General features: G+C 44.0%; 1 protein-coding gene across 1 annotated transcript; it reads left to right on the top strand.

The window, feature by feature from the left end:
- Window positions 1-8,998: 8,998 nt before the first annotated feature.
- Window positions 8,999-10,438, top strand: kcns2 (potassium voltage-gated channel modifier subfamily S member 2; the record flags this gene model as incomplete). The annotated part of the gene is made up of 1 exon (XM_080500997.1): window positions 8,999-10,438. One exon carries the CDS (start codon window positions 8,999-9,001, stop codon window positions 10,436-10,438), a length of 1,440 nt encoding a protein of 479 aa, XP_080357123.1.
- Window positions 10,439-18,513: the final 8,075 nt, after the last annotated feature.

Consider the following 18,513-nt stretch of genomic DNA (forward strand, 5'->3'; position numbering starts at 1 on the left):
TCCAGTTGCAGTCCAGCTGTACCACTATTTCACCGAATTGTGAACGCAGTATTCCATTCCTTCAAGTTAAATCGTTGAAAATAAAAGCGCTTTACATAGTGAGTCATTGTAAAACACACAACTCACAATTCTCTGTGAGGTTTTATGAGGGTTCGGGGATGTTTTGTGTCCCTTTGTAGTCATCGCTCAACATTTGCTGGTTGTTTCTTTGATTGTTTGACAAGAAATGTAAGCAGTCACTTCATGCATAAATTATAATCTCACCGATCGTTAATCCCTAACGTTACTCTCGGGGACATCGGGGCGTCTTCATTCATCCAGAGGATCCTCTGTGCAGAGGATTTATCATTTTGGTTTCGAAACAACTCAATGTAAAAACTGGGTCAGTAGTGTTTCCCAGTGAGTGGAGTCGTCGTCGTCGTCGTCGTCGTCGGAGGGAGGACAGTGAGTGAGAGGACAGTTCTGGAGCGCAGTGATTGACTGTGAAGGATGCAGAGGACCTGCTCACCCGAGTCAAAACCAGAGGAAGCCGGAAACACCAACAGATTGCCAGGAGCTACAGCGGATATTGCAGGTGCTGGATCTTATCGTACCAATTAGCAGTCGAGAACTGCGGTCTGGATTCAGACCGCCGTGTTGACATCACAGCTACTTTGTGTCATCATGGAAATTTGCTTGAACTCCAGCCGGAGGGACTCAGACTCAAGACATTGTTAGCGATGTATAATTACTGCTCTCATGCTCAGAATGTCCTTGCTGGTTGTTGCAGCATCGCCGTCTCCAGCTTCCGTCTGTATTCATCCTGATGCCTCGCTGTCTGCTCTCTGTCCTCCGTCAGCCGGCTCGCAGCCGACCGTAGTAATCAGGACCCAATTGATGTGATTACCGTGGCGTGAGGCGAAAGCGGGAAGACGACTGAAAGCGCACTTTGTCTCACGTGTCGGCATAACGCGGCTAAATAGATTCCCACCCTTTCTTGCTGGCTGTTTCCGTAAATCTCCGGGGAGCCGGCCGGTTTCCTCAGCAGGACTCTCGGGGAGGCTTTGAATGACAGCTTTTGTCGTGGACGGCGAGCTGTGGCATTTCTCCCGCCGCCGCCGCCGCCAGAGTCTCCCCGGGGGAGGCTTCGGATGACGCCCTCATGTTTCCAGTCAGGGCCGAGGTCAAAGCGTTGCTGAACCTTCACCTCCGTGCAGAAGTGAGCCCAGGAAATGTAGGGGGGGAGAATAAAGGATATATATGCTGAGAGAGTCGGAAAGAAAGCAAAGGAAGGAGAGAGAGAGAGGAGAGAGAGAGAGAGAGAGAGAGAGAGAGAGAGAGAGATAAAGACAGCTAAGCAAAAGATAGGGAGTAGCAGATTTAGTCAACACAAAAAACTCCTACACACACTCACTTGCGCCTGCACCCCAGGCTTTGATCGGAAGAAGAGAACGAGATAACAGCGTCCATATTCGTCTTCTACATCTGTTCCTCTGCCATTCAGCCTTCTCTGCACAATCTGCATGTCCTTCACAGTAACCCACCCATTAAACGTCTTTAAAAACAAAATGACTAGAGAGAAATGAACTCGACCAAATGGCTACTTCTTCTGAACCTTAGAAGTGAAAATGAAAGCTTGTGACAGGCTCTCAGGATCAGAAACTCTGTTAGTGATTGTTCTCTTGAGACATCAGAGCAGTTGCTGCTCATCTCCGTGTCCCTGTTTCACCTCAAGTATTACAAATGGTCCAAGAAGCTTATCTTAAAATGTTAGGAATGAATTCGTTTTTGACCCAACTCATAGGTCAGAATGAATTGTTACGCTCAATACAAATACAGCAGATTATTTCCATTGATTTGATAAAGCCGTTTTAATACCGAGAAGATTTCATTTCCTTTTTCGACCATTCAGCCGAGACACAACCATCATAAAGCTGTCCGTTATTTTTATGATCAGATTTATAGAGGAGTTCCGCTTGAAGTAAATTCATGAGACGTGAATGACAGACTGCTGACAGTGTGCACAATCTCAAATCTGCCAATTGAAAGTGTAGGAAGTATTTTCTTGACCTCAATTTGTCAGAGACGTTTGTTGCTTCTGACCAGTCAGGGTGGGAAGTCTCTCCTCCTTATGAAGGATTTCTAAAAGAAAACAACAACGTAATCATGTATTTCTCTTTTTTTTTCCAGTGAAGGAAAGCACCTACGTACATTTAACCTACTATCGTTGATGAGTTGGGTGTTTATATTTCATTTTTTTTCCCCTTTACCACTCTATGTGATGGCCCTGAGCCACGTTATAGCATTTATTGTGCTGGCCTGCCTCTGCTTCTCTCCTTGGGCACTAATCCTCAGCTTCTTCCTTCTCTTTGAGGGATTTATCTGCATGGGAAGCTGTATAAGCTGGTGTCCTTTCAACTTCTGTCTTTGTCTTCGTCCCACCTGGAAAGCTGGTGGCTTTCATTCACTTCACTTGATTTCATTGAGCCGGGTGGTGCTTCGCTCAAACCTGACACAGTCTTGGTTTGACGCTATTTATAGCTTCTGTTTGGCTTATTCCTGAGACGCTTTCAATACGCGATCGGGCTTTGGAGGTCTCTGTGTCATTCGCGCATACGTTTGACTTCTAAAAGAGCAACTTTAGGTCAGAGGAGGAGGAGGAGGACAGAGGAGGACACGAGAGTGAAGCAAAAAGACACTGAACACATCTGAGGAGTCTGAAAGCCGAAGAGAACAACATGGCGACACCAGACTTCTAAACATGAGCAAAGTATCAAACTATGAACAAAACTATAATGAATAGTTGTTTTTTTCTATTGTAAGCCCAGTGTGTTTCCCATATGTCTATTCTCCTCCATGGTCCCAAGTCCAACCATATTATTGTAGTGGTCATCATTTTTATATCTTTGTTGAATGTGTTCTTCATCTTACTGTGTTCATGTTATTTTCAAATCTGTAATGTTTTGTTCACACAATGTTTTCAAGTGAAAACAGAAAGATTTTCTTGTGTTTTGAGTGTCAGATTACATGACCACGGCCCTCAGAGTGGAACTTTTTTCAAAATCACTTCGACTCTGTCTCATGAAACTGGGGGAAACGGCAACTTTTTGAAAATGTTGCTATTGTGCACGCACACCGTGGCTGTCGTATGTTTTGTGTGTGTGTGTGTGTGTGTGTGTGTGTGTGTGTGTGTGTGTGTTTACCTCCAGAGTGTCATGACTCCCAGTCCATATTCTCATAGTTCATGGTGAATTAATCTGTTTCAGTTGATGTTTGGTTTCTGTCACACGTCTGTGGTGTGTGTATAAAAGCTTGGTTTCCATTGTAGCTCCTCCTCAGTGTCCTTTTCCTCTGGTCCTGAGGTTCTCTAATTAGGTTATTTCAGTTTGACACTGATCTGTGTTTTGGTCCTCCATCCATGCTGCCAAACTGGTGATTTGTAATGGGCGTAGCAGTAAGATTGAAAACTCTGGACTGAATCACCTGAAAAAAAAACACAAAAAAGTCAACTCCAGACACAAGCACTTACAGAGTGCGGCTTTAGCCATTTCATGTCAATGGACGACACATTCAGTGGTGTGTTTGTTAGCATTTTCAAAGTGGTTGTTTTACCAGAGGCGATTAATTTTTATGTGTTTTTTTTCTCCCCCCAATGCATGTAAAACTCATGTTCTGAGCATGAAGATTCAACGCTTTGTTACTAGGCAACATTGCTTTCATTCATTTGGCAAGATTACTGTACCTTGTGTTTCTTTTAAAATATCTCTGGCTTGGCTTTGCCAGCTGTCAGTGGCGCACGCTCTCTGAACAATTTTGTGCCTTTATTGCAAGATTTTGCAGTTTCCACGTTGTATATAGCCCTCATAGATTGAATAAGAAGAACATTTCAGGATTACATACAGACAGTACAACAACAAAAAAGGACAGGAAATACACATGGCCAAACACTAGAGTTGGGAGAGTTATTTGCTTAGTAGTTGGTACTCATTTGCCAGCAAACTCTACAGAATACACCAAAATATATTGTGAAATAAGTGAAGAAAGGTTGCGCACGCCCACACATTGGACATGGGACTTGCACAGTGTAATCTTGCATACCCTTTTTCATGCGCAACAGCAATTTTCAGGCGCTGCCAGAGCTCCTCCTCACATTCAGAGATAATGTCATTGCTGCTGTAAAGGCCCCAGAGGCTGCAGTTACTATTTCTTGAAGTGCACACTGAATTTTGTTGATGTAAAAAAAATTACAAAAAAACTTTGACATGTAAACTCGGGACTGGAACAAGTTATCATTATTGCAGTGGACCACTTCATCCACCATGACTGGTTAGGCTAATTAAAACTGGCAATAATAAAGTGAAAGTGACGGCTTTCTTTGCTGAAGCCAGCCATCGCTGTAAGAGAGAAGCTCTGAGGAGATCTGTTGAGGAAAGGCCTGTGAGGAATAGTTTCTCCTCCTCCTCCTCCAGAGCAGCACATTAAACTCAGCCATGTGGGAGACGAATGAATCAAAAGCCGGTCGCTTCACCGAAAAGCAGCAAGTGAATCATCAGCGGATGATAGTGGGTTAGCGCAAATAATTAAAAAAAAAAAAAAAAACCACCTTAGTAATCCTGAACAATTACAAACAACGAGCATCAAGCTGCTTCTCCCACGCTAATGAAACCTGAAGACGTGCGTGTGTGTGTGTGTGTGTGTGTGTGTGTGTGTGTGTGTGTGTGTGTGTGCTACTTTCCCCTAAGTCAGGTGCTGAATGTAAAATAAACGTTTCTAGGTTGGTAAATGATAAACACTGACGGTCTCCTTATCCTTGACATCTGACAACCTCTTCAAATTCTACAATGCTACATTGAAGATGGGTTGGACACACACACACACACACAGGAAGAAAAAAAAAAAAAACGTGCTCGCAATAATACAGATCACGGCCATCAAGGAGAGAAGAGAGAGCCACTCAATAAGACCCTGCTGGAAAAAAAGATAATGATAGACTCAATGGGAGTATAATCACTGCTGACACACATATCAGGCAACAGAGAGGAATTTAAAAGAAAATTCATTAAATTGACAGCATTGTAGTGTGCTGAGAATGGCGGTGTGTGTTTTCAAGGCTCTTGTTAAGCTCGTGAAATCTTCCTCAGCTTCGATGAGAAGGTGTTCAGGGTCTGCGCAGGGATTTGAGGTGATCGGCGTGAATGCAACGAGTCCGCACTAAAACCCCTTTAAATATACAAGTATTTGGATGCTGTGAATGATTTCAACTGTAAAAAAAAACCCCAATCTGTTCAAAGAGTCTCCTGGGGTTACAAGCTCAAGTTAAACTGTGATTGTTAGAAATAAAATAGAGCTGAAATATGAATGCCCCGGTTGGCTGGGAGTAAAACTCTGAGAGTGAAAAATCTAATTTGGGCGTCAACACGTCCTCTGCTGCTGTCGAACCTGTAGATATATTTCCAAACAATGCAATACAGCAAGCGGAAAATTGCTTCAAATGATCCTGAATGCATTTTCAAATGAAACTACGATCCCGGTGTGTTTAACAGGATGGCCAGCAAATGAAGCCGGTGAGGAGGGAGACTGGAACGATGGCGCTGGCACCGCCCCAGGGAGCAGTTCCAGCTTTTATTGCCGTCGCTTTGGCTCTTCTCTTTCAACTAAATGGAGGGGCGGTGCTGTAACCTTTATCACGGCAGCCCGAAAGTTTGTGCCGGGACAGGAAACACTCCAGTGGAGTATTTTCCAATCACTTAACCTGCACTTTAAGGTTTTCCTCCGGTTTATTGACTCGGTGTCCTAGCATGAAATGACAGCAAAACTTACCATCCTCCTCCTCCTCCTCTTCCTCCTGACGAGGCTTTGTGTTTGTACACAAACCAAAAACTCACAGCAGAGTTTCCGTAAAGTGACATTTGTTGGAGCACTTTCATTTAGACCCCCTGGGAGGCGTGAGACAAAAGCCTCCAGCTTTTTCTCAATAAAAAAACGCTGCTGTGCCTCAACCTGTGAGCTTTTTAATGACGTCTCCAGTGACCCGAGCAAAGGAAATTCAACAGACAATGGCGGTCATCGCGGGGCCCTCAAATGTGTTTGCTTCACCCGCTCGGGAGACGACATCGGCATGAGTTAAACATCCCAATCGGATCGATCCCCCGCGGCATGCAAGGAATGTTTGATCAATGAGCAGGGACACAACAGTCAATAGCAACCTTTGCATGAAAGCATCGATCGCCACATGAAACCAGGCTTTGTTTTGTCATTTTCAAGCATAACCTTCAGAGAGCTTTTTAAAAGAAATAACATTTTGGACTATCCATTTTCAAACACTAATACGGGTGACATTTTCCAGACAAATGGCACAAAAAAAATCTGACATTGTGTGATTTCATAGACTCCCTAAATGAAGAAGTTAAAATAATCTCATTTGATTTTTGAAGATTCAATCCAGTTTTACTGACTGACACACAGAAAACCTGATTCATTTCAACTGCTGGCATCAACACTCTGCTCCTTTCTTTACGATTCGGTGTGTCTTCTCACGGAGACATTGTGGTTATGTCTCCAATCGTGTTAATGTGTTTTGAACCTTTTTCAAACATGAGCCCAATATCTAGCTGCGCTCATATGAATCATAAAGTTATTGCACAGATGGTATGAAATGGAATTTTTTTTTTTTTTAATCCTTCACGCTTTACGTTTAGACTGCTGGGGGACCTACTGTACACTGTGCCTCTTTCCTTACTCTCCTCCATTCTCTATTATTTGTCCCTAATATTTTTGTCACCTCTCTCTCTCTCTCTTACTCTCTCACTCCCTCACTCACTCACTCACTTCTGTTTACAAAGCTATGCGCCTTCACAATAAGAGCAATGGGTCGTTTATCACATTTGTTCTGTATTTCATCAACACGTTATTATGGTTTTCTATGATCTGTGTAAATTTAAATGATGACATCAGAGGAAAAAGCCCAAGGCCACACCCCCAGAGGAATCCTGGACCCCAGGTTAGGAACCCCTGGTGAAGAAGAGCACAAGTCAAAAGCAGAGAACAACTATGCTTTAGGTTTAGTGTATCATGGTACAGCAATGTCTGTCCTGTGATGGACTGGAGACCCGCCAAAACTGGGATTTCCTCCAGCGCCCTGTAACCCTGCAGTAGATCAACCGGTACAGAAGATGGGTGGATGGATGGAATAAAGTTCAACAACGCTCTCTCAGTGTATCAAGGGTGTGCAATCAAAGTATTAAATGATGAAGAGAGAAAATCCAGATACCGACTGGAAATGTTTGGAGCTCTGGTGCAGGTGAATATAAATGATTTCCTCGCATCCCTGACAGGGTGATGGTGGGGGCGAAGCACATAGTGAGGTGTGACTGACTTCAAGACACAGAGAGAGAGAGAGAGACAGGGGGGGAGGGAGAGAGAGAGAGATGAAATGTATTCACACATTCCGAATACCTACAGTTTCAAATCAAACAGGTTTGTTTTTAAATGACAGACTCCTCCTTCCCCCCCCCCCCCCCCCCCCCCCCCTCTCTTTAAACTGTGTTGCTTGTATAATCTCCTGTATGGCTACGAGACAGCTCTGAGAAATGTGTCAACACTCATCAGGTTTACTTCAGCTTAAAGTATCCATTTTTTTTAATACATCCACGCAGATCATTATTTTGAGGCGGTCGTTTTTGAAGTGCGTTTATTTTATTAGAGGTTGTTGACCCCATGCGGGTATAATCCCTGTGTCTGTAGGTAATTGCACTGAAGACTTTTTCTAGAGTAGGTCCACACTATAGGGGAGAAATCAGAATTACTTGTTCTTTTTTTTTTTTCAATCCAAACATAATAACAGTTTAGATTTTGAATGGCATCTGTGCGTCCGGGCGGGGACTGCGTACAGCAGTTTGGATGCTGGAAGCCATCAGTGACACAATACTAGCAGCACAGTTTATTTTCAGATGAAGCCTCTGTCTTGTCTGGAGGGTTGTTTTTTTCTTTTTGTTTAGTTGGTGACTCCCTCTCTCTCTCTCTCTCTCTCTTTCTCTCTCCTCCCGGAGCTGCGCCATGAAGCTGAGGTGACTTCAGGAGGGCGGTGCAGAGGGAGGAAAGGGAGGAGAGGGAGAGAGCTACGTGTTGCTGCGCAGCAACAGATAGAGAGGGAGGGAGAGAGAGAGGGAGAGAGAGGGAGAGAGAGAGAGAGAGAGAGGAATTCCCTCGCACGCACAAACGCACAAACAAAAGCGGGGCTGGCAGGGCGTGTATCAGTTCCTATGGCTCCCAGCATCCTCGCATCCTCGCATGTACTTGTAGCTGAGGAGGACGCGACGGACGCACCATGTAGGGACAACCAACTGCAGGAAGCCCCCGGGTGTGTTTGAGGAGGGAACCGACATTGATTTCTTTCTGGATTATATTTTTTTTTCATCCGCTCCGACCCGACTCCCTTTTGGTAAAGACTTTTATTCTCTGGGAGCTCTGGGAAATCCAAACAAATGAGTATTGCCAGCCAACGGACGCCAGTTTCCCCCCGATGGAGTTCAGACGCTGCGCTGTCGGATGAACTGACCGCGCGTTAAAGTAAGTTGCTGCCGTGCGTCTTTGTCTCGATCGACCCGGGGAGCGTCGCTCTTCTTCTTCTTCTGCAAATTCATTATGAAGCAGCACGTGGTGTTAAAGCTTCCACCGACGCCTCCTTTCACCTTTAAAATCAGAACCAATACTGATATAAAGGATATAACCTGCTCTTTTTATTCAGTTAACTTCTTTGTCGTTTTTGTTTGAATTTGATGTTTCTACACCCTCCCTTGGTTCTTCCTCCCTCTGACTCTGTGCGCTCCTGTGCCTGTGCCTGTGCCTGTGTGTGTGTGTGTGTGTGTGTGTGTGTGTGTGTGTGTGTGTGTGTGTGTGTGTGTGTGTGTGTGTGTGTGTGTGTGTGTGTGTGTGTGTGTGTGTGTGTGTGTGTGTGTGTGTGTGTGTGTGTGTGTGTGTGTGTGTGTGTGTGTGTGTGTGTGCGCCCTCCTCTCTAGACATGACAGGTCAGTTCCTGGGGGAACCGGGCGGCGGGGCCCACATGGACGACAACGCCGCCATCCGCATCAACGTGGGCGGCTTCAAGAGGCGCCTCCAGTCGGACACCCTGTCCCGGTTCCCCGAGACGCGGCTGGCGCGTCTTCTCCACTGCCAGTCCAAGGAGTCCATCCTGGAGCTGTGCGACGACTACGACGACACGGAGAAAGAGTTCTACTTCGACAGGAACCCGGCGCTGTTCCCCTACGTGCTGAACTTCTACAACACGGGGCGGCTGCACGTCATGGCCGAGCTGTGCATCTTCTCCTTCAGCCAGGAGATCGAGTACTGGGGCATCAACGAGTTCTTCATCGACTCCTGCTGCAGCAGCGCCTACCACTGCAGGAAGATGGACCAGGACCGACAGGACTGGGAGGATCGCAGCGACGAGGGGAGCACCACGTCGTCCTTCGACGAGCTGCTGGAGTTTTACAACGACGCCACCAAGTTCGACAAGCAGCTGCTCGGCAGCGCGCGCAGGCGCATCTGGCTGATGCTGGACAACCCGGGCTACTCGGTGGCCAGCCGCATCATCAGCATCCTGTCCATCCTGGTGGTGATCGGCTCCATCGCCACCATGTGCATGAACAGCATGGGCGAGTTCGCCGCGCTGGACGGCGAGGGCCAGCCCACCGAGGACCCCCGGTTCGAGGTCGTGGAGCACTTCGGCATCGGCTGGTTCACCCTGGAGCTGGTGGCCCGCTTCGTGGTGGCCCCGGACCTCGTGCACTTCTTCGAGCACCCTCTGAATGTGATAGACCTGGTGTCCATACTTCCGTTCTACCTGACGCTGCTCCTCAACCTGGTGGCGGAGAGCACGCCGGCGCTGGCCAACCTGGGGCGCGTCGCGCAAGTGCTGAGGCTGATGCGCATTTTCCGCATCCTGAAGCTGGCGCGCCACTCCACGGGGCTGCGCTCGCTGGGCGCCACCCTGAGGAACAGCTACAAGGAGGTGGGCCTGCTGCTGCTCTACTTGGCCGTCGGCGTGTCCTTCTTCTCCGTCATGGCTTACACGGTGGAGAAGGAGGACAGCGAGGACCTGTCCACCATCCCGGCGTGCTGGTGGTGGGCCACCGTCAGCATGACCACGGTGGGCTACGGCGACGTGGTGCCCGTGTCCATCGCCGGCAAGCTGACGGCCTCGGCGTGCATCCTGGCGGGCATTCTAGTCGTCGTGCTTCCGATCACACTCATATTCAATAAGTTCTCGCTCTTCTACAAGAGGCAGAAACAGCTGGAGGTCGCGATGAGGAGCTGCGATTTCGACGAGGGGATCAAGGAGGTGCCGTCCGTCAACCTGAGGAACTACTACGCGCACAAGGTCAAGTCCCTCATGGCGAGTTTGTCCAACATGAGCCGCAGTTCGCCGAGCGAGCAGAGTCTGAACGAGTCCATACACTGAGGCGCTGTCCGGGGTGCTGAAAGCCTTCTTCCTTCCTCTGTAGCTCACTGCAATAACGTGTTCATGTGTGTGTCCGTCACAATAAGAGCCAAAAACAAAGATGTACAGGCCAGGCTGAGCATTGATATCTCCCTGTGTCATCACGGTGGCCACAATCTGACCACATCGGAGGGCAGCTGGGGACACGGTCGTCGTTTACAGTTTTAGCCAGTGTCACACGTAGTCCTCCTTCTAGCCGTACCCGTCTTGACCCAGTTTGTCCGAAGTAACTCCGGTCGTGCCCTCCTTGGACGAGTCTTGATGTGTAATCGTGTTGTGGCAACAATACTTCAGATGTGTGGTTAAAACAAGATGTATTAAACAAAAAGAATACGAGATGTACCTTGTTGTTCGTTTTAATGTGCAGAGTGAGGGTCTGACTCGGCGTGTCTCACGGATTGAGACAGCACATGCGAGCCTGGAGGGGAAGACAGGGATTCATAGTAGTGACTGACACAGTATCTGAAGGAGTTTGACAAGCATAGCAACAACCATTCAGAGCTGACACAGTGAGCACATGTATTCTTGCAGGATTAGGTTTTTAGAGGGGGGATGCAACAATTTGATTTAGGTAACTGTGTTTTATTTCAAACCAACCACTGTAATCAAACTCAGAGGTGAACTGAGGACTTGTGAAAGACTTACTGCGGCTGTCAATTGAAAATTCAAAGGGTTGCGGAGCTTGTTTCTCTTTTATGAATGTTAAATTTGATTTAAATCTTCAATCGTGCAAACAGTCTACCGCCTGTAAACTTAGAGGATGCATGGAAAAGTCTCTGTAAAATAAATTGGCGTGAGGTTTTTGTGGTTTCCTTGCAGCTTCTGGTCAAAATCCTAATAAACAGCTCTGTCGGTGGATGCAGTCACAGATGCAGCAACTCACTTAGTGTCATTGATTTCATTTTACGGGATGACGAGCGAATTGATATAAGTGGGCTTCAGTTACAAAAGAAGTAAATACTTCTGTCGTTTCATACTTCGGTATCGCCGGCTGCATTGATCTCACTGTTTGATTCAAAGAGCATTTCATTCTGTATGCAGGTCCTATTGTGAATAATCATTGTGCAAATTTGGGGCTCAGTCCTCTGGTCCATATCGCTGTGGCTTGGAACAATATCACTGCAGCACATTCAGTACTGTCCAGGTTTACCTTATACTATAGTTACAAAGCAGTCAAAGGAATGCATGACATGTCACTGCTAAACATAGGAAATCGTCGTTGATTAACCACTTCAAACAACTTCCAGTGACCATAAATAACTTTATTGTGACTTTTTGAATTTAAAAAAAAAAAAAGGCTTGGAAATAAATCTTAATCCTCTGTAAATGTCAACAGATGTACACCTAAAATGAGGTCAGTTTACAGTTTTGTTGGGGGAATAACTGAGTGGCACAGAGGTAATCTCCGCACACTCAAGAAGCAAAGTAATGCCCTCTTGAAAAATCCTAATGAGAAATCTGTGCTGTTCCAAGTCTTCTTGGGAGCTCATTTAAAGATGATATTTACTAGCCGGATCCAATTAGATCAGTCTTCTTTTGTTTACTCGCAAAACCTTTAAAGGCTTTTCCGCTGGGGGTAAAATTCAAAATGCGACAACGGCGCAAAACTAAAAAAGAAAAATCAGTGAACGAGTTCACAGTTTCAACGTTCCAACAAAGACACGCCGGCAAAAAAAAATTAAAAAAAATACACAAGTTTCCCTTTTTCCAACTTTGTGGAGAGTGGGGATATTGCAGAATGTGGGAGACGATTGCAAAGCACTTGAGATGCAGTGGAAGGATTAGTGGATGAGTTCAGTGTGACTTTAACGAGGCCGTGTAATGAGGATGTGTGTCGGTGAGAGTGACTCCTGAGGGGCAGGACGCAGGACGTCTGGCCTCCAAGCTGCTTCGGCCCGACTCGTCTGCATCACAACCTTCTGGCTGTGGTGAATGACGTACAAAAAGCCCAGAGTCCAGACAACAACTTAGGTCATTAGAGGATCACAGCAGCAAAAAAAAAACTGCTTTTCCCTCCAATAGACACAATGGAGCTTAAACAAAAAAAAATCCAGCCATCTGCACCACTCGCATCAAAAGTTCTCAGACATCATTCACACATAAAAGGTCACGCAGAGATCGTCTCACCTTTGTACGCTATAATCAAAGCCTTTGATCTGTGCTCAAATTGTAAAATGGGATTTCTATAAACCTACATGAGGGGTTCGTTTGAGTCTTTCACACAGCCTGTGAACAAAGACGAGAGAATGAGGATGGAAGTGTGAGAGGAATACTGAGCTTATTATTAATGCAGCTCTAACAAGGGGCACGATTTAAAGGGTGTGTGTGCGTGTGTGTGTGTGTGTGTGTGTGTGTGTGCATGTGTGTGTGTAAACACGCTGTACACTAACACGGCAGACAGCATGGCTAATGGGGAACTTATTGAAGCTGGCAGCACGAGCGTCATCTCCAGTCTGCTGCGTGTCGGTGATATGAAACTCTGTTACTAAGCAGGCGTTCCGTGTTGTTGCACATTACCATCTGCTACTATCCCTTTGCTTTAAACAGTGTGGGAAGATTGGACGCGTTAGGCGCACTTGTTTCTTTCTCTCCCCGCTACATCTTCCCATCACGCCTGATCTGTGAACATCTCCAAAAATAATCCCTCATTACATGGATGCAGGCAGAGCTAATTATCACATACGGATCTCATGCAAACACACGCTGCAGGTAATGCTGAACATTAGAGGCTGAGCACATTGCCTCGTGCCAGCCGAGGAAAATCGAAATCTTAAATTCTAAGTCACGCTGGATGACTGATTTGCGGAAAATGATCGGTCTCACCTGGTATTATTTGTATTTACTATATTTTATACTTGGATTTCGCACAGACTTTCTTAAATTCCAGATTTTTTCCATTGTGTGGGAAGATGTGGCTCATTTTGATTGATTTATTTTTGTGGAAAAAAGTAAACAGTTATGATAGAAAAGGCTTTAGATTGTGCAGCATGTCACGCAGCCAGGCTGAATGGAAGGCTGGCGGTATGTAGGTATGATGTTCATGGTCATGTCCTCCTTCATAACTTAGTGTGTTAACCCATTGGGAACAAGGTGAGCTGCCACTGAGAAAATCTCTCAGCTTACAGACCAGGCATTGATTCTAACCTTTATGGTCTCTCAAAAGACAAACTCTGAACTCAAACGACCTTCTGCACAACCGGCACGACCTATACACTCAATATATGAGCGACATCTTTGACTTTTAACCAGATACCAGACATTCTTTTAGTTTTACCTGTATTACATGGATCTAATCTTTAAACCCTTATAGGGCAAACGACTTTATATGGTAACCCCCATAATGTCTTATTTAAATGTAACAATTATAAGTTAATGAGAATTAATGAACACATATTTTCACAGCATGTTACTATAAGATGATTATGAAATTTGAAGACATTAAGTGACATATTTTGAAAACATTTATTCATCAAATCATTTTTATATTATACTATGGATTTTTATTACACAAGTAATATTGAGTTACATATTTTGGACTGTAAAATGTAAAAAAGTCAGCACCTGGGTGAATTAAGAGATTATTCAGAAATGTTCTAATAATTTTAACCCCTTAAGTTACATCTGAATTATTTCTCACTTTACCTTCCTCTAAAACTCTTTAGCACAGAACTGGATTCTGTTAACGAAGCCCAGACGCTGGAAACTACACTTTCTATCATTTAAAACCAAAGGACTTGCTAGTCTGCAACTGGAATATTTAAAACAGAAATAAGAGCCTTTGTGTTATTAAATTACACCAGGTCTTCTTTAAACCTGTTTGAGGTACACACATACTAAAATGAATCAGATGTCTTTGAACCAGCGCATTTAAACAAGTGAGTTTCTGCAGAAGTCTTAGCAAAAACAGCAACACACAGTCTGAACCACCAAATCGTTGCACAATATGCCAAAGCATCGTGTCAATTTATGCTAGTACGTTTGTTGCTTAAATTTCTTTTGTTTTCTTCATGCAGGTGACCTTGAATAAAAGTATTTAAAATTGACTGGTTATGTAACGATAATACAGATATAATAAGAATAATGTAATGTATTGATAATACAGATAGAATAAGAATAATGTAATGTAATGATAATACAGATATAATAAGAATAATGTAATATAATGACAATACAGATAGAATAAGAATAATGTAATGTAATGATAATACAGATAGAATAAGAATAATGTAATGTAATGATAATACAGATGGAATAATACTCTGTATTATCCTAAAATCCCAAAATGTAAAGTTAAGAAGGGCGATTTTCCTAATTTATGACAAATTATTTAAGTTTACCTTTCATGGACTTGCTGGATTAACACTGCCTTAACAACCTATTTAGGCCTCTGGGTCCATCAAGTATTCATCAGGATGATGGGAAGGTGATTAAGGTCTTTAGTTATCAGCCAAATGACTGCAGATCCAGCAAAAGGTCACCAATCTCCTCCAAGATGATATTCTGTAGTGAAACATGTCAACCTTATGAGTTATCTTTCTTCATCATCTGTGAGGGAGACACCGTGGATCGTCACTCAGTTCAAGTAAATTAACTTGTATGACGCAGTGGTCGCTGCATAGGGCGGCACGGTGGAGTAGCGCTTAGCACCGTTAGAAAGAAGCCTCGGGCTCATTCAAGAGCTGAGGTAGAGTTGACATGTTTTCCATGTGCATGCATGGTTTATTTAATTAGTCTTCGCACATCACACTCACCACATTACCACAAAACAGTTAGTGCCTAAAAATCCGGGGTGTCAAACATAAGGCCCGTGGACCAAAACAGGCCCTCAAGAGGCTCCAGTCCAGCCGAGAAAACCACCCAGGGAATTGTAAGAGATTTGACCATTGAGGGGTTTCTGGTGCCGCCCTCTGCTGGAACCCCGCCTTGCCCAACCACACACCCGATTCCAATGCACCACACAGCACCTTAGATCAGTGTTTTTCAACCTTTTTGAGCCAAGGCACACTTTTTTGTTTGGAAAAATCTGGAGGCACACCACCACCACCCGAAAATGTTCAAATGTGAAACTCTGTAGCCTCTATTAACAATATGAAGTCGTTCTCATCAAAGTTTTATCAACAGGAATCAAATAAATACAGAAAAAATATATTTCCCAATTTCTTTTTTTTTTAATAGTGACTCCCTCAGTGTGAAACCTGGACCTGATGGATGAAGAGCTGAGATCCTGGTTCACATTCTTCCTTTTCAAAAACTTCTCCATCACTGTCACTGACACAGTACTTTGATACAAGATGGTAGCAGGAGGTGGAGATTAACCACACTGACGTCTGTCACTTTCCATTTCACCGGCAAAGTTCTGTGCTGCCATCTAGTGGTGAAGAGTATTTATACATGATTACTCTGCAACACACTGTCGGCTGTGAGAGCAAATGTTTTTTCGACAAAAATGTGAAATTGGATAATTTCCCACGGCTCACCTGACGAGATCTCGCGGAAACACCAGTGTGCCGCGGCACAGTGGTTAAAAAACACTGACTTAGATGACACCAAGTCACGTGGTTGGACAATGTTGCTTGTTTGGGATCGGGAAACATATTAAAAGGGAGGGAGGGTGACCAGCACAACAAGTTTAAATCATTGGTTTTTTTTTTGTTTTTTTTTAAAGAAATTTCATAAGTATAGAGGACACAGTACAACAAAACATTGAGCGCTGATCTGAGATGTTAGTGATGCTGCCATGAAAGCACCTCATTGTTAACAAACTAGCCTCATAGCCACGCTATCAGGGTGAGTTTGTTCAAACATGCATATAATGCAACAGCTATCGGAGACGTTCGTTGGACATTTCAGTGTATTTTGCGACAGAAGACTTTATTGAAACTGGCTTCATGTTGAAATTGTAGTAATTTTCCATAGTCATTCATTGGTGTTGAGAAGATATAGACATTGTCAGAACGTATGCTCTGCACCACAACAAAGAAAAACTTCAAAGACTGTGGCTCTAAGCTAAAATGTGTTTGTCATCCCTGACGTAAATAAACTGGCCAACAATCACGTGCCTCCACAGGCTTTCACCCGGAGTGTGTAGAGATGGGGTTCAGCTTGTAAAGACAATGGTGGAGCGATGGGGTATAGTGGCTAAAATTGGGAATCATTTGGTTTTACGAGAAGATGATTCATGGGAGGGTATGACTGCTGGTGCCACAACAGATCAAATATCTCAAAGGAAAAAAAAGAAAAGAACCCTCAGCACCAGCTGGTGTTGGCCCTCCGTCACAAAACCTCCACCGGCACTCAATGACGAGAACGACTGAGAGACAATATTTCCCGGAAAACGCTGCCATTAACACACCTTTTTAATGCGGCCTCGCTCTGCTGCCGCTAAGTGAGTCAACCACAGGGACAGACGTTTTTTGTGGATCGAAATCCCTCCGAATTTTAATGGATAGCATGAAGTGGCTACATTTAACACTTAACAAGTGCTATTCTGCCTTTTAACAACTACTTTTACAGAAATCAATCACTCCATGTATATTGGTTGTGTTTGAACAGCCTGAAATGCAGTGGAAGGGTTTTTTTTGTTCTCAGAGTTCAGGGAGTAGATTGAGTAAAGTTTAGTTTGGATGGCACAGACAGGAACAATTTAATTATACAAACCTTTATATTTCAGGTCTGAGTGACTTCCCTAGACATTATATGAAGGGAAGTGGAAATAGTCATTACTTTGTACCCTTATTGATTGGAGTTAAAAACATTAATTAATCTAAACGCTTGGGAATTCTGTCCAGCTGAGGTGATTCATATGACAAGTTATACTCACTCTGGTAGTGAAATCTTCCGAACACAGAGAATACACTTCTTGTAGATTAGCTGGAATTCAAATTTGCATAATTTCCTCAAAGGCGACTCAAGAACCACGGCGTGAAATAGGCAGCAGAAACCAAAAAAAAAAAAAGAAATATATGATGTTTGAGACGCTGCAATGAGAAAATCCACTTTCGCAACAAAAACAAAACCTCTTTAACTGTCTGACCTGGTTGTTTCTCGGATGTCATCACCTTTAATCTCCACCTGAAGTCTGACCAGCTGCAGGAACAGCCACACTGAAGCAGTGTGATGATTCAATATACAATATTGTGCTGAATCATCTAATTCTCGGCTGTCCAACTCATTTCTTGTTCAGAGGCCACATTCAGCCCAGTTTCATCTCCAGTGGGCTGGAGCAGCAAAATAGTGCCAGAATAGCTTTTACATCTAAATTTAGAGGTTTTTCTGTGTTATGGCGGAGAGTATACCTGATGAAAATGTTTATTTATTTATACATTTTTACAAAAAACAAACAATTACTAACAAAAATGACTAAAATTTCATTATAAAGTCAATTTTAATGAAAACTTCTGGTGCAAAATACAGTGAAATGTCCACAGCTGCATTTATGGCAGCATCACTGATACCGTTCACTATAAGAAATGTTTTCAAAAGTTAATGTTTTCTTTGACATTTTTACAATCTTCTTGGTTTGCGGGCTGGATCGAAGCCTCTTTTGGCCCACGAGCCTTATGTTCAACACACCGACTCAACGCTTCCTCCGAGCTCTTGTAGGGATATGGGAGAGAATATTTGTAAGTAGAGGCCGTGTGCCTCGTGTTGTTTGCTTTCGGGAGCAGAGGCATCAATAATAAATGCTCTGTTCACCCAAAAGCTGGAAAGTAGTCAGGCCATCACGGTGTACACCGCTTGATCTTAATGTCACACTACAGCCGATCCCAGCTGACGATGGGACAACACGGGAGAACAGGAGAGGTCACCTTTTGACCTCAAATGCGTGTTTATTGGACAATAGGAGGAAAATCAATGTAGTGAAAAGTTGTTTTGTTTTTGTGACATTTTACTGTTTCACATCAGAAAGTAGCAATACATTTGTCTTTATCTTGAATTTGTAGTGATTCTTGGTACAGATTGTCTGATTTTGTGAAAATACATCCTTTTTTTTAAACTTCTAAAACAACGAACACGTCTGAAGTTTAATTTCAAAT

This window comes from Blennius ocellaris, assembly GCF_963422515.1.
Source record: "Blennius ocellaris genome assembly, chromosome: 8".
Classification (NCBI taxonomy): Eukaryota; Metazoa; Chordata; class Actinopteri; order Blenniiformes; family Blenniidae; genus Blennius; species Blennius ocellaris.